The 17,284-nt window shown below is 47.9% G+C and overlaps 1 protein-coding gene across 1 annotated transcript in view; it reads right to left on the bottom strand.

Annotated features, from left to right (window-relative positions):
- Positions 1-2,653: 2,653 nt before the first annotated feature.
- The window catches only part of LOC135535951 (pleckstrin homology domain-containing family G member 4B-like), a 48,697-nt gene continuing 34,066 nt past the window's right edge, over positions 2,654-17,284 (bottom strand). The window contains exons 4-7 of the mRNA XM_064962354.1: positions 14,023-14,109; positions 8,022-8,138; positions 5,674-5,772; positions 2,654-2,806 (exon numbers count right to left, since the gene is read on the bottom strand). Coding sequence (XP_064818426.1) covers positions 2,654-2,806; positions 5,674-5,772; positions 8,022-8,138; positions 14,023-14,109 — 456 coding nt within the window. The remainder of the gene's footprint in view (positions 2,807-5,673; positions 5,773-8,021; positions 8,139-14,022; positions 14,110-17,284) is intronic.

The following is a 17,284-nucleotide window of genomic DNA, read 5'->3' as shown; positions in this document are numbered from 1 at the left end:
ACAGGAGACATGAAGACAACAGGAGACATGAAGACAACAGGAGACATGAAGACATAACAGGAGACATTAAGACAACAGGAGACATGAAGACAACAGGAGACATGAAGACACACAGGAGACATGAAGACAACAGGAGACATGAAGACAACAGGAGACATTAAGACAACAGGAGACATTAAGACAACAGGAGACATTAAGACAACAGGAGACATTAAGACAACAGGAGACATTAAGACAACAGGAGACATTAAGACAACAGGAGACATTAAGACAACAGGAGACATTAAGACAACAGGAGACATGAAGACCACAGGAGACATGAAGACAACAGGAGACATTAAGATAACAGGAGACATTAAGATAACAGGAGACATGAAGACAACAGGAGACATGAAGACAACAGGAGACATTAAGACAACAGGAGACATTAAGACAACAGGAGACATTAAGACAACAGGAGACATTAAGACAACAGGAGACATTAAGACAACAGGAGACATGAAGACAACAGGAGACATTAACCTGTTGTGACTAGGGGGCAGTATTTTCATTTTTGGAAAAATAACGTTCCCAAAGTAAACAGGATATTTTGTCAGGACAAGATACTAGAATATGCATATAATTGACAGCTTAGGATAGAAAACACTCTAAAGTTTCCAAAACTGTAAAAATATTGTCTGTGAGTATAACAGAACTGATGTTGCAGGCGAAAGCCTGAGAAAAATCCAATCCGGAAGTGCCTCATGTTTTGAAAGCTCTGCGTTCCGATGCGTCCCTATTGAGCAGTGATACCAGTAAGCGGCTACATTGTGCAAGTGGTCACCTGATGGCTCTCAGAGTGATTCTTGCGTAAAATACAGAGGTAGCCATTATTCCAATCGCTCCTACTGAAAAAACAATAGTCCCGGTGGATATATTATCGAATAGATATTTGAAAAACACCTTGAGGATTGATTATAAACAACGTTTGCCATGTTTCTGTCGATATTATGGAGCTAATTTGGAATATTTTTCGCCGTTGTCGTGACCTCAATGTCCGGTCGATTTCTCAGCCAAACGTGAAGAACAAACAGAGCTATTTCGCCTACAAAAATAATATTTTTGGAAAAAAGGATTAACAAAAGGCTAAGTTGTGTTTCAATATATTTCACTTGTGATTTTCATGAATAGGAATATTTTCTAGTAATATTTATGTCTGTTGCGTTATGCCAATTAGTGTCAGATGATGAAAACAATCCCGTTCACGGGATGGGAGTTACAACAAGTTAAGAAAACAGGAGACATTTATACAACAGAACAATATTCACTAGAGCTCTAATAAAGACAAGACACCTTAGATTAGAGACAGGAGTGGAGAGAGAGACACAGAGAGAGAGAGCGAGAGAGACACACAGAGAGCGAGAGAGATATGCGTCAACAGCAACCTTGGGAAAATCCTCTGCATTATCAGTAACAGCAGACTCCTACATTTCCTCAGTGAAAACAATGCACTGAGCACACTTCAAATTGGCTCTTTACCAAATTACCGTACGACAGACCACGTATTCACCCTGCACAGCCTAATTGATAAACAAACAAACCAAAGGCTAAGTCTTCTCATGCTTTGTTGATTTCAAAAAAGCCTTCAACTCAATTTGACATGAGGGTCTGCTATACAAATTGATAGAAAGTGGTGTTGGGGGAAAAACACACGACATTATAAAATCCATGTACATAAACAACAAGTGTGCGGTTAAAATAGGCCAAAAAAAAGCACACACATTTCTTCCCACAGGGGCGTGGGGTGAGACAGGGATGCAGCTTGAGCCCCACCCTCTTCAACATATATATATATATCAATGAATTGGAGCGGGCACTAGAACATTCCTCAGCAGTTGTCTGTCCCAGTGAACAACCCCTGGATCCAGATGGAGATGTATTGGACCACTTATACTAACAAACTGGAGGAGAGGAGAGAGGGGAAATGGAGGAGAGGAGAGGAATGGAGGAGAGGAGAGGGGAAATGGAGGAGAGGAGAGAGGGGAAATGGAGGAGAGGAGAGAAGAGGAATGGAGGAGAGGAGACAGGGGAAATGGAGGAGAGGAGAGAAGAGGAATGGAGGAGAGGAGAGAGGGGAAATGGAGGAGAGGAGAGAGGAGAAATGGAGGAGAGGAGAGAGGAGAGGAGAGGGAGGTTGGACTGAGGGGATGAGGGAGAACATAGAGGAGAGGGCGTTGGTTGGAGAATGGTGCTGGGCTGTATTCATGTGTCAAGTTGCTGTGGATACAAGTGTATCTATAAAGGTGCAATGTGCAGAAATCACTCCTCCATTTCCTGGTTGATAAAATCCTAATAGTTCCCTCTAATTTCAGTTTATGTGACAAAACAAACAAGTCTAGTGTAGAGAGTCATTGTACCATCTAAACCACAGTGGAATATATTTTCAATAACCAAAAAAATAGTATTTTCAGCTGTTTTGAAGCTGGTGAACAAAACAGAGAGTAAAAGACACAAAATAATAAACTTAAGAACGAGAAGCACAGGAATAGAGCACATAGAACAGATATAGCACGTCTTAGACTTTCAATGAGAATGACAGATCTATAACTCATATTGCTATGTGAATCTCGTCTCCCCAGAAAGGTTCCATATCGCAGCGTTAACGACCGAATCATTACCTGTAGTCGATGCTGAGGCTGACACTGGTTTCCTCTTTACGGAGGCGGGACAGGATGGCTCCGCCCTCCAGCTGTAATCTAGCCAATCGGCTGTCCTCCAGGACGGTACACATCTCACCCCTGTACCTGGCAAGTAACACCTGGGCCTCCTGGAGGGTGGGGGGTGAGGGGGAGAGTTAGTGTTTTATACACGTGTTGCACCACAAGTCAATTAATATGTTTTCTAAACTCTTCCACATACACCAAACACCCTTCCTAAACATTTCCTGTCCTGTAATTCAACTCTACCAGACCACTCCACTTCCTGTCCTGTAATTCAACTCTACCAGACCACTCCATTTCCTGTCCTGTAATTCAACTCTACCAGACCACTCCATTTCCTGTCCTGTAATTCAACTCTACCTGACCACTCCATTTCCTGTCCTGTAATTCAACTCGACCACACCACTCCATTTCCTGTCCTCTAATTCAACTCTACCAGACCGCTCCATTTCCTGTCCTCTAATTCAACTCTACCAGACCACTCCATTTCCTGTCCTCTAATTCAACTCTACCAGACCACTCCATATTCAACTCTACCAGACCACTCCATTTCCTGTCCTCCAATTCAACTCTACCAGTCTCCTACAGACTTAAAACAACAGACGTCATATCCCTCCTAGACATGTCTTCTACAGCCCTAACACACGTCATATCCCTCCTAGACATGTCTTCTACAGCCTCAACACACGTCATATCCCTCCTAGACATGTCTTCTACAGCCTCAACACACGTCATAACCTTCCTAGATGTGATATCAGATATGTCCTGCTATTCATCATGTCATATGCGCACACAGTAGCAGGCAGGACAGTGGACTGACTACAGACTATATTAACATGGTAGTTACCTCAGCGGTAGCTGGCAGGACAGTAGACTGACTACAGACTATATTAACATGGTAGTTACCTCAGCGGTAGCTGGCAGGACAGTAGACTGACTACAGACTATATTAACATGGTAGTTACCTCAGCAGTAGCTGGCAGGACAGTAGACTACAGACTATATTAACATGGTAGTTACCTCAGCGGTAGCTGGCAGGACAGTAGACTGACTACAGACTATATTAACATGGTAGTTACCTCAGCGGTAGCTGGCAGGACAGTAGACTGACTACAGACTATATTAACATGGTAGTTACCTCAGCGGTAGCTGGCAGGACAGTAGACTGACTACAGACTATATTACCATGGTAGTTACCTCAGCGGTAGCTGGCAGGACAGTAGACTCCAGACTATATTAACATGGTAGTTACCTCAGCGGTAGCTGGCAGGACAGTAGACTACAGACTATATTAACATGGTAGTTACCTCAGCGGTAGCTGGCAGGACAGTAGACTGACTACAGACTATATTAACATGGTAGTTACCTCAGCGGTAGCTGGCTGGACAGTAGACTCCAGACTATATTAACATGGTAGTTACCTCAGCGGTAGCTGGCAGGACAGTAGACTGACTACAGACTATATTAACATGGTAGTTACCTCAGCGGTAGCTGGCAGGACAGTAGACTCCAGACTATATTAACATGGTAGTTACCTCAGCGGTAGCTGGCAGGACAGTAGACTACAGACTATATTAACATGGTAGTTACCTCAGCGGTAGCTGGCAGGACAGTAGACTGACTACAGACTATATTAACATGGTAGTTACCTCAGCGGTAGCTGGCAGGACAGTAGACTCCAGACTATATTAACATGGTAGTTACCTCAGCGGTAGCTGGCAGGACAGTAGACTGACTACAGACTATATTAACATGGTAGTTACCTCAGCGGTAGCTGGCAGGACAGTAGACTGACTACAGACTATATTAACATGGTAGTTACCTCAGCGGTAGCTGGCAGGACAGTAGACTGACTACAGACTATATTAACATGGTAGTTACCTCAGCGGTAGCTGGCAGGACAGTAGACTACAGACTATATTAACATGGTAGTTACCTCAGCGGTAGCTGGCAGGACAGTAGACTACAGACTATATTACCATGGTAGTTACCTCAGCGGTAGCTGGCAGGACAGTAGACTACAGACTATATTAACATGGTAGTTACCTCAGCGGTAGCTGGCAGGACAGTAGACTGACTACAGACTATATTAACATGGTAGTTACCTCAGCGGTAGCTGGCAGGACAGTAGACTGACTACAGACTATATTAACATGGTAGTTACCTCAGCGGTAGCTGGCAGGACAGTAGACTGACTCCAGACTATATTAACATGGTAGTTACCTCAGCGGTAGCTGGCAGGACAGTAGACTGACTCCAGACTATATTAACATGGTAGTTACCTCAGCGGTAGCTGGCAGGACAGCAGACTACAGACTATATTAACATGGTAGTTACCTCAGCGGTAGCTGGCAGGACAGTAGACTGACTACAGACTATATTAACATGGTAGTTACCTCAGCAGTAGCTGGCAGGACAGTAGACTGACTACAGACTATATTACCATGGTAGTTACCTCAGCGGTAGCTGGCAGGACAGTAGACTGACTACAGACTATATTAACATGGTAGTTACCTCAGCGGTAGCTGGCAGGACAGCAGACTACAGACTATATTACCATGGTAGTTACCTCAGCAGTAGCTGGCAGGACAGCAGACTGACTACAGACTATATTACCATGGTAGTTACCTCAGCGGTAGCTGGCAGGACAGTAGACTGACTACAGACTATATTAACATGGTAGTTACCTCAGCGGTAGCTGGCAGGACAGTAGACTGACTACAGACTATATTAACATGGTAGTTACCTCAGCGGTAGCTGGCAGGACAGTAGACTGACTACAGACTATATTAACATGGTAGTTACCTCAGCGGTAGCTGGCAGGACAGTAGACAGACTACAGACTATATTAACATGGTAGTTACCTCAGCGGTAGCTGGCAGGACAGTAGACTACAGACTATATTAACATGGTAGTTACCTCAGCAGTAGCTGGCAGGACAGTAGACTACAGACTATATTAACATGGTAGTTACCTCAGCGGTAGCTGGCAGGACAGCAGACTCCAGACCAGTGATGGTACTCTGCAGAAGGTTGACAGCGTCCTCACAGTGACTGGTTAGCTGTTCCACTCTCTGAAACACCACCGTCAGAACAGAGACACACAGACACACTGTTCAACCACATGGAAGACAACTATACCAAGGCAGAGAGACAGACAGACAGATAACTAAGCACAGACAACTTTAGTCTTCTCCGGTAAGACACTCACAGCAGCACGTGGTTGCCATGGCGCCGTAGAGCAGCCTAAACAGAGAGTTCTGGAAAGTTGGACATATTTTATTTAAAAAAAAAAAAAATGTTATTTTTTTGGTTTAGTGTTGATTGATTTTGTTTTTGATAAGTCCTTAATTTGATTGGATATATCCGGTTGTTTTTACAGGAGTTGCAGGACTGACGGCAGGTTGACTTGTCCGGTATGGCTAGCTAGCTACCTGGCTAACGTTTGATGTATCTCAGCACTGACGGCAGGTTGACTTGTCCGGTTTGGCTAGCTAGCTACCTGGCTAACGTTTGATGTATCTCAGCACTGACGGCAGGTTGACTTGTCCGGTTTGGCTAGCTAGCTACCTGGCTAACGTTTGATGTATCTCAGGACTGACGGCAGGTTGACTTGTCGGGTTTGGCTAGCTAGCTACCTGGCTAACGTTTGATGTATCTCAGCACTGACGGCAGGTTGACTTGTCGGGTTTGGCTAGCTAGCTACCTGGCTAACGTTTGATGTATCTCAGGACTGACGGCAGGTTGACTTGTCGGGTTTGGCTAGCTAGCTACCTGGCTAACGTTTGATGTATCTCAGCACTGACGGCAGGTTGACTTGTCGGGTTTGGCTAGCTAGCTACCTGGCTAACGTTTGATGTATCTCAGCACTGACGGCAGGTTGACTTGTCCGGTTTGGCTAGCTAGCTACCTGGCTAACGTTTAAAGTATCTCAGCACTGACGGCAGGTTGACTTGTCGGGTTTGGCTAGCTAGCTACCTGGCTAACGTTTGATGTATCTCAGCACTGACGGCAGGTTGACTTGTTCGGTTTGGCTAGCTAGCTACCTGGCTAACGTTTGATGTATCTCAGCACTGATTGCAGGTTGACTTGTCCGGTTTGGCTAGCTAGCTACCTGGCTAACGTTTGATGTATCTCAGCACTGACGGCAGGTTGACTTGTCGGGTTTGGCTAGCTAGCTACCTGGCTAACGTTTGATGTATCTCAGAACCGGCTGCTTGTTGATCAATGCGACCTGACTGCATTGTGTAAATGTCAGAGAGCTCGTAGTGAGGGTGTCTACTGCTCTGGACTGATGTGTGGTGGGCTGTTGGCGCTGAAGAGCAGCACCAGAGGGAGCACCCACGTTGGTGATACACGTTAGATGTGGAGGTATGAAGTCCAGACTACAGAGAGGATGAGCTTAGGAAGATAGCAGGGTCAGCAAGCCATCTCCATCACCTGGCTTCACCATCACCTAGCTTCACCATCACCATCACCTAGCATCACCATCACCTGGCTTCACCATCACCTAGCTTCACCATCACCTAGCATCACCATCACCTGGCTTCACCATCACCTAGCTTCACCATCACCAGGCCTCACCATCACCGAGCTTGACCATCACCAGGCCTCGCCATCACCTAGCTTCGCCATCACCTAGCTTCGCCATCACCTAGCTTCGCCATCACCATCACCGAGCTTGACCATCACCAGGCCTCACCATCACCTAGCTTTACCATCACCTAGCTTCACCATCACCTGGCATCACCATCACCTAGCATCGCCAACACCTAGCTTCACCATCACCTAGCTTCACCATCACCTGGCATCACCATCACCTAGCTTTACCATCACCAGGCTTCACCATCACCTAGCTTAACCATCACCTGGCTTCACCATCACCAATCTCACCATCACCAGGCCTCACCATCACCTATCTCACCATCACCTGGCTTTACCATCACCTAGCTCACCATCACCTGGCTTTACCATCACCTAGCATCACCATCACCAAGCTTCACCATCACCAGGCTTCACCATCACCAAGCATCACCATCACCTAGCATCACCATCACCTAGCATCACCATCACCTATCTCACCATCACCATCACCAGGTTTCACCATCACCAGGTTTCACCATCACCTACTCCACCATCACCTAGCATCACCATCACTTAGCATCACCAAGCTTCACCATCACCTAGCATCACCAAGCTTCACCATCACCTGGCTTCACCATCCCCTGGCATCACCATCACCATCACCTGGCTTTACCATCACCTATCTCACCATCACCTGGCTTTACCATCACCTAGCATCACCATCACCATCTTATCTCACCGTTCTGAAGCAGACCCAGGCGCTGTGTGAAAAGGGGAAGGATCCGTCAAACTCAGTAGGCAGCTGAGACACCTCCACATGCTTATAGAGAGACTTCAGAGAGGTCAACAACTCCACCTGGATAGAAAGGGGAGAAATGGGAGGAGGGGGAGGGAGAGGGAGGGAGGGAGAGACAGAGAGAGAGAGAGAAAAAGAGAGAAAGAGAGAGAGAGAGAGAGAGACAGAGAGGGGACAGATAGTAGGAGGGGAGAGGTAGGAGGAGGAGGGCAGGGAGAGAGAGGTGTGAGAGAGAGAGAGGAGCGATAGGAGGAGGGGGAGGGGGGGAGAGAGAGAGAGGTGTGAGAGAGACAGGAAGGGAGGGAGAGAGAGGATATATTTAGGACAACAATACCACCACAACACTAGCAGCAGCTCACCAATGAGGTTTGTAACAAGACAACAACTCAATACTAAATACATTACAACAGCCCCTCAACACTCTGCCAGACAGAACTCAATTACATTACAACAGCCCCTCAACACTCTGCCAGACAGAACTCAATTACATTACAACAGCCCCTCAACACTCTGCCAGACAGAACTCAGAACATTACAACAGCCCCTCAACACTCTGCCAGACAGAACTCAATTACATTACAACAGCCCCTCAACACTCTGCCAGACAGAACTCAATTACATTACAACAGCCCCTCAACACTCTGCCAGACAGAACTCAATTACATTACAACAGCCCATCAACACTCTGCCAGACAGAACTCAATACATTACAACAGCCCCTCAACACTCTGCCAGACAGAACTCAATACATTACAACAGCCCCTCAACACTCTGCCAGACAGAACTCAATACATTACAACAGCCCCTCAACACTCTGCCAGACAGAACTCAATACGAAATACATCATCATTTCACTGTAAGGTCTACTACACCTGTTGTATTCATCATTTCACTGTAAGGTCTACTACACCTGTTGTATTCAGCATTTCACTGTAAGGTCTACTACACCTGTTGTACTCATCATTTCACTGTAAGGTCTACTACACCTGTTGTATTCAGCATTTCACTGTGAGGTCTACTACACCTGTTGTATTCAGCATTTCACTGTGAGGTCTACTACACCTGTTGTATTCAGCATTTCACTGTGAGGTCTACTACACCTGTTGTATTCATCATTTCACTGTAAGGTCTACTACACCTGTTGTATTCAGCATTTCACTGTGAGGTCTACCAAACCTGTTGTATTCAGCATTTCACTGAGGTCTACCACACCTGTTGTATTCTGCATTTCACTGTGAGGTCTACTACACCTGTTGTATTCAGCATTTCACTGTGAGGTCTACTACACCTGTTGTATTCATCATTTCACTGTGAGGTCTACTACACCTGTTGTATTCAGCATTTCACTGTGAGGTCTACTACACCTGTTGTATTCAGCATTTCAATGTGAGGTCTAGTACACCTGTTGTATTCAGCATTTCACTGTCAGGTCTACTACACCTGTTGTATTCATCATTTCACTGTAAGGTCTACTACACCTGTTATACTTGTCTCAGTACAAGAGGTGGTGGGATGTGTTTGTCATATCCTCTCCTTCAGGGCCATATCCTGGTGCCACCTCGTCCCCATCCAATCACAACACACCACAGCTCTCCTTCAGGGCCATATCCTGGTGCCACATCATCCCCGTCCAATCACAACACACACACCACAGCTCTCCTTCAGGGCCATATCCTGGTGCCACCTCGTCCCCGTCCAATCACAACACACACACCACAGCTCTCCTTCAGGGCCATATCCTGGTGCCACCTCGTCCCAGTCCAATCACAACACACACACCACAGCTCTCCTTGAGGGCCATATCCTGGTGCCACCTCGTCCCCGTCCAATCACAACACACACCACAGCTCTCCTTCAGGGCCATATCCTGGTGCCACCTCGTCCCCGTCCAATCACAACACACACCACAGCTCTCCTTCAGGGCCATATCCTGGGGCCACCTCGTCCCCGTCCAATCACAACACACACACCACAGCTCTCCTTCAGGGCCATATCCTGGTGCCACCTCGTCCCCGTCCAATCACAACACACACACCACAGCTCTCCTTCAGGGCCATATCCTGGTGCCACCTCGTCCCCGTCCAATCACAACACACACCACAGCTCTCCTTCAGGGCCATATCCTGGTGCCACCTCGTCCCCGTCCAATCACAACACACACCACAGCTCTCCTTCAGGGCCATATCCTGGGGCCACCTCGTCCCCGTCCAATCACAACACACACACCACAGCTCTCCTTCAGGGCCATATCCTGGTGCCACCTCGTCCCCGTCCAATCACAACACACACCACAGCTCTCCTTCAGGGCCATATCCTGGGGCCACCTCGTCCACGTCCAATCACAACACACACCACAGCTCTCCTTCAGGGCCATATCCTGGGGCCACCTCGTCCCCGTCCAATCACAACACACACACCACAGCTCTCCTTCAGGGCCATATCCTGGTGCCACCTCGTCCCCGTCCAATCACAACACACACCACAGCTGATCTCCTTCAGGGCCATATCCTGGGGCCACCTCGTCCCCGTCCAATCACAACACACACACCACAGCTCTCCTTCAGGGCCATATCCTGGTGCCACCTCGTCCCTGTCCAATCACAACACACACCAGCTCTCTAAAACACTACATTCCTCACACACACATTCCACTGCAGTGTGGAGCCATGGATTGGTTTGAGAAGGGAAACAAGACTGAACGTCACAAAGAAAAAGTCTTCTGAGCGATGTGAGGGACGCCATGGAAACCATAGCTGTCACCACACAGAGTATTACTGTGAGGGACGCCATGGAAACCATAGCTGTTACCACACAGAGTATTACTGTGAAGAACGCCTAGGGTTTCTCCAGGCGTAGAACCAGGTTTCTCCAGGCGTAGAACCAGGTCTCTGTGTTACCTGTACGGCAGAGGGTTTCTCCAGGCGTAGAACCAGGTCTCTGTGTTACCTGTACGGCAGAGGGTTTCTCCAGGAGTAGAACCAGGTCTCTGTGTTCCCTGTAAGGCTGAGGGTTTCTCCAGGCGTAGAACCAGGTCTCTGTTACCTGTAAGGCTGAGGGTTTCTCCAGGCGTAGAACCAGGTCTCTGTGTTACCTGTACGGCAGAGGGTTTCTCCAGGCGTAGAACCAGGTCTCTGTGTTACCTGTAAGGCTGAGTGTTTCTCCAGGCGTAGAACCAGGTCTCTGTTACCTGTACGGCTGAGGGTTTCTCCAGGCGTAGAACCAGGTCTCTGTTACCTGTAAGGCTGAGGGTTTCTCCAGGCGTAGAACCAGGTCTCTGTGTTACCTGTAAGGCTGAGGGTTTCTCCAGGCGTAGAACCAGGTCTCTGTGTTACCTGTACGGCAGAGGGTTTCTCCAGGCGTAGAACCAGGTCTCTGTGTTACCTGTAAGGCTGAGGGTTTCTCCAGGAGTAGAACCAGGTCTCTGTGTTACCTGTACGGCTGAGGGTTTCTCCAGGCGTAGAACCAGGTCTCTGTGTTACCTGTAAGGCTGAGGGTTTCTCCAGGAGTAGAACCAGGTCTCTGTTACCTGTAAGGCAGAGGGTTTCTCCAGGTGTAGAACCAGGTCTCTGTGTTACCTGTACGGCTGAGGGTTTCTCCAGGAGTAGAACCAGGTCTCTGTTACCTGTAAGGCTGAGGGTTTCTCCAGGCGTAGAACCAGGTCTCTGTGTTACCTGTACGGCTGAGGGTTTCTCCAGGCGTAGAACCAGGTCTCTGTGTTACCTGTAAGGCTGAGGGTTTCTCCAGGCGTAGAACCAGGTCTCTGTGTTACCTGTAAGGCAGAGTGTTTCTCCAGGCGTAGAACCAGGTCTCTGTGTTACCTGTACGGGTGAGGGTTTCTCCAGGCGTAGAACCAGGTCTCTGTGTTACCTGTACGGCTGAGGGTTTCTCCAGGCGTAGAACCAGGTCTCTGTGTTACCTGTAAGGCTGAGGGTTTCTCCAGGCGTAGAACCAGGTCTCTGTTACCTGTACGGCAGAGGGTTTCTCCAGGCGTAGAACCAGGTCTCTGTGTTACCTGTAAGGCTGAGGGTTTCTCCAGGCGTAGAACCAGGTCTCTGTTACCTGTACGGCTGAGGGTTTCTCCAGGCGTAGAACCAGGTCTCTGTGTTACCTGTAAGGCTGAGGGTTTCTCCTGGCGTAGAACCAGGTCTCTGTGTTACCTGTACGGCTGAGGGTTTCTCCAGGCGTAGAACCAGGTCTCTGTGTTACCTGTAAGGCTGAGGGTTTCTCCAGGCGTAGAACCAGGTCTCTGTGTTACCTGTAAGGCTGAGGGTTTCTCCAGGCGTAGAACCAGGTCTCTGTGTTACCTGTACGGCTGAGGGTTTCTCCAGGCGTAGAACCAGGTCTCTGTTACCTGTACGGCTGAGGGTTTCTCCAGGCGTAGAACCAGGTCTCTGTGTTACCTGTACGGATGAGGGTTTCTCCAGGCGTAGAACCAGGTCTCTGTGTTACCTGTCTCTGTCACGGCTGAGGGTTTCTCCAGGCGTAGAACCAGGTCTCTGTGTTACCTGTAAGGCTGAGGGTTTCTCCAGGCGTAGAACCAGGTCTCTGTGTTACCTGTAAGGCTGAGGGTTTCTCCAGGAGTAGAACCAGGTCTCTGTTACCAGTAAGGCTGAGGGTTTCTCCAGGAGTAGAACCAGGTCTCTGTGTTACCTGTAAGGCTGAGGGTTTCTCCAGGCGTAGAACCAGGTCTCTGTGTTACCTGTAAGGCTGAGGGTTTCTCCAGGCGTAGAACCAGGTCTCTGTGTTACCTGTACGGCTGAGGGTTTCTCCAGGCGTAGAACCAGGTCTCTGTGTTACCTGTAAGGCTGAGGGTTTCTCCAGGCGTAGAACCAGGTCTCTGTTACCTGTACGGCTGAGGGTTTCTCCAGGCGTAGAACCAGGTCTCTGTGTTACCTGTACGGCTGAGGGTTTCTCCAGGCGTAGAACCAGGTCTCTGTGTTACCTGTACGGCTGAGGGTTTCTCCAGGCGTAGAACCAGGTCTCTGTGTTACCTGTACGGCAGAGGGTTTCTCCAGGCGTAGAACCAGGTCTCTGTGTTACCTGTAAGGCTGAGTGTTTCTCCAGGCGTAGAACCAGGTCTCTGTGTTACCTGTAAGGCTGAGTGTTTCTCCACCCAGGTCTCTGTTACCTGTACGGCTGAGGGTTTCTCCAGGCGTAGAACCAGGTCTCTGTTACCTGTAAGGCTGAGGGTTTCTCCAGGTCTCTGTTACAGGTCTCTGTTACCTGTAAGGCTGAGGGTTTCTCCAGGCGTAGAACCAGGTCTCTGTTACCTGTACGGCTGAGGGTTTCTCCAGGCGTAGAACCAGGTCTCTGTTACCTGTAAGGCTGAGGGTTTCTCCAGGCGTAGAACCAGGTCTCTGTGTTCCCTGTACGGCTGAGGGTTTCTCCAGGCGTAGAACCAGGTCTCTGTGTTACCTGTACGGCTGAGGGTTTCTCCAGGCGTAGAACCAGGTCTCTGTTACCTGTACGGCTGAGGGTTTCTCCAGGCGTAGAACCAGGTCTCTGTGTTACCTGTACGGCAGAGGGTTTCTCCAGGCGTAGAACCAGGTCTCTGTTACCTGTACGGCTGAGGGTTTCTCCAGGCGTAGAACCAGGTCTCTGTGTTACCTGTAAGGCTGAGGGTTTCTCCAGGCGTAGAACCAGGTCTCTGTGTTACCTGTAAGGCTGAGGGTTTCTCCATGTGTAGAACCAGGTCTCTGTGTTACCTGTACGGCTGAGGGTTTCTCCAGGCGTAGAACCAGGTCTCTGTATTACCTGTACGGCAGAGGGTTTCTCCATGTGTAGAACCAGGTCTCTGTTACCTGTACGGCTGAGGGTTTCTCCAGGCGTAGAACCAGGTCTCTGTTACCTGTACGGCTGAGGGTTTCTCCAGGCGTAGAACCAGGTCTCTGTTACCTGTACGGCTGAGGGTTTCTCCAGGCGTAGAACCAGGTCTCTGTGTTACCTGTAAGGCTGAGGGTTTCTCCAGGCGTAGAACCAGGTCTCTATCAGCCAGTAAGAGGACAGTGTAGATACAGCCGGGCAAAGCATCCTGTCAGGGAGAGAGAGGCAGAGAACAAGAGACAGATCAGTAGAATAAAAGACAAGCAGATGAAGCTGTCTCAACAACAGACAACATGGGTAGGAGTTGGCAGGTGAAGCTGTCTCAACAACAGACAACATGGGTAGGAGTTGACAGGTGAAGCTGTCTCAACAACAGACAACATGGGTAGGAGTTGGCAGGTGAAGCTGTCTCAACAACAGACAACATGGGTAGGAGTTGACAGGTGAAGCTGTCTCAACAACAGACAACATGGGTAGGAGTTGACAGATGAAGCTGTCTCAACAACAGACAACATGGGTAGGAGTTGACAGATGAAGCTGTCTCAACAACAGACAACATGGGTAGGAGTTGACAGATGAAGCTGTCTCAACAACAGACAACATGGGTAGGAGTTGGCAGGTGAAGCTGTCTCAACAACAGACAACATGGGTAGGAGTTGACAGGTGAAGCTGTCTCAACAACAGACAACATGGGTAGGTGTTGGCAGGTGAAGCTGTCTTAACAACAGACAACATGGGTAGGAGTTGACAGGTGAAGCTGTCCCAACAACAGACAACATGGGTAGGAGTTGACAGGTGAAGCTGTCTCAACAACAGACAACATGGGTAGGAGTTGACAGGTGAAGCTGTCTCAACAACAGACAACATGGGTAGGAGTTGACAGGTGAAGCTGTCCCAACAACAGACAACATGGGTAGGAGTTGACAGGTGAAGCTGTCTAAACAACAGACAACATGGGTAGGAGTTGGCAGGTGAAGCTGTCTCAACAACAGAAAACATGGGTAGGAGTTGACAGGTGAAGCTGTCTCAACAACAGACAACATGGGTAGGAGTTGACAGGTGAAGCTGTCTCAACAACAGACAACATGGGTAGGTGTTGGCAGGTGAAGCTGTGTCAACAACAGACAACATGGGTAGGAGTTGACAGATGAAGCTGTCTCAACAACATGGGTAGGAGTTGGCAGGTGAAGCTGTCCCAACAACAGACAACATGGGTAGGAGTTGACAGGTGAAGCTGTCTCAACAACAGACAACATGGGTAGGAGTTGACAGATGAAGCTGTCTAAACAACAGACAACATGGGTAGGAGTTGACAGGTGAAGCTGTCTAAACAACAGACAACATGGGTAGGAGTTGACAGGTGAAGCTGTCTCAACAACAGACAACATGGGTAGGAGTTGGCAGGTGAAGCTGTCTAAACAACAGACAACATGGGTAGGTGTTGGCAGGTGAAGCTGTCTCAACAACAGACAACATGGGTAGGAGTTGACAGATGAAGCTGTCTCAACAACAGACAACATGCAGTCTCCAGTTTAACACCTACAGTCTCCAGTATATTAATGGTTGAACACACCGCTAAGGGCCTGATATCACTCTCGTTCTGATTAATGGTTGAACACACTGCTAAGGGCCAGATATCACTCTAGTTCTGATTAATGGTTGAACAAACTGCTAAGGGCCAGATATCACTCTAGTTCTGATTAATGGTTGAACACACCGCTAAGGGCCAGATATCACTCTAGTTCTGATTAATGGTTGAACACACTGCTAAGGGCCAGATATCACTTTAGTTCTGATTAATGGTTGAACACACCGCTAAGGGCCAGATATCACTCTAGTTCTGATTAATGGTTGAACACACCGCTAAGGGCCAGATATCACTCTAGTTCTGATTAATGGTTGAACACACTGCTAAGGGCCAGATATCACTCTAGTTCTGATTAATGGTTGAACACACCGCTAAGGGCCTGATATCACTCTAGTTCTGATTAATGGTTGAACACACCGCTAAGGGCCAGATATCACTCTCGTTCTGATTAATGGTTGAACACACTGCTAAGGGCCAGATATCACTCTAGTTCTGATTAATGGTTGAACACACCGCTAAGGGCCAGATATCACTCTAGTTCTGATTAATGGTTGAACACACCGCTAAGGGCCAGATATCACTCTAGTTCTGACTAATGGTTGAACACACTGCTAAGGGCCAGATATCACTCTCGTTCTGATTAATGGTTGAACACACTGCTAAGGGCCAGATATCACTCTAGTTCTGATTAATGGTTGAACACACCGCTAAGGGCCAGATATCACTCTAGTTCTGATTAATGGTTGAACACACCGCTAAGGGCCAGATATCACTCTAGTTCTGATTAATGGTTGAACACACCGCTAAGGGCCAGATATCACTCTAGTTCTGATTAATGGTTGAACACACCGCTAAGGGCCAGATATCACTCTAGTTCTGATTAATGGTTGAACACACTGCTAAGGGCCAGATATCACTCTCGTTCTGATTAATGGTTGAACACACTGCTAAGGGCCAGATATCACTCTAGTTCTGATTAATGGTTGAACACACCGCTAAGGGCCAGATATCACTCTCGTTCTGATTAATGGTTGAACACACTGCTAAGGGCCAGATATCACTCTAGTTCTGATTAATGGTTGAACACACTGCTAAGGGCCAGATATCACTCTCGTTCTGATTAATGGTTGAACACACTGCTAAGGGCCAGATATCACTCTAGTTCTGATTAATGGTTGAACACACCGCTAAGGGCCAGATATCACTCTAGTTCTGATTAATGGTTGAACACACCGCTAAGGGCCAGATATCACTCTAGTTCTGATTAATGGTTGAACACACCGCTAAGGGCCAGATATCACTCTAGTTCTGATTAATGGTTGAACACACCGCTAAGGGCCAGATATCACTCTAGTTCTGATTAATGGTTGAACACACTGCTAAGGGCCAGATATCACTCTCGTTCTGATTAATGGTTGAACACACTGCTAAGGGCCAGATATCACTCTAGTTCTGATTAATGGTTGAACACACCGCTAAGGGCCAGATATCACTCTCGTTCTGATTAATGGTTGAACACACTGCTAAGGGCCAGATATCACTCTAGTTCTGATTAATGGTTGAACACACTGCTAAGGGCCAGATATCACTCTCGTTCTGATTAATGGTTGAACACACTGCTAAGGGCCAGATATCACTCTAGTTCTGATTAATGGTTGAACACACCGCTAAGGGCCAGATATCACTCTAGTTCTGATTAATGGTTGAACACACTGCTAAGGGCCAGATATCACTCTCGTTCTGATTAATGGTTGAACACACTGCTAAGGGCCAGATATCACTCTAGTTCTGATTA

This window comes from Oncorhynchus masou, unplaced genomic scaffold, assembly GCF_036934945.1.
Source record: "Oncorhynchus masou masou isolate Uvic2021 unplaced genomic scaffold, UVic_Omas_1.1 unplaced_scaffold_536, whole genome shotgun sequence".
NCBI classification, from domain to species: Eukaryota; Metazoa; Chordata; class Actinopteri; order Salmoniformes; family Salmonidae; genus Oncorhynchus; species Oncorhynchus masou.
This window is presented reverse-complemented; position numbering and strand designations above follow the sequence as displayed.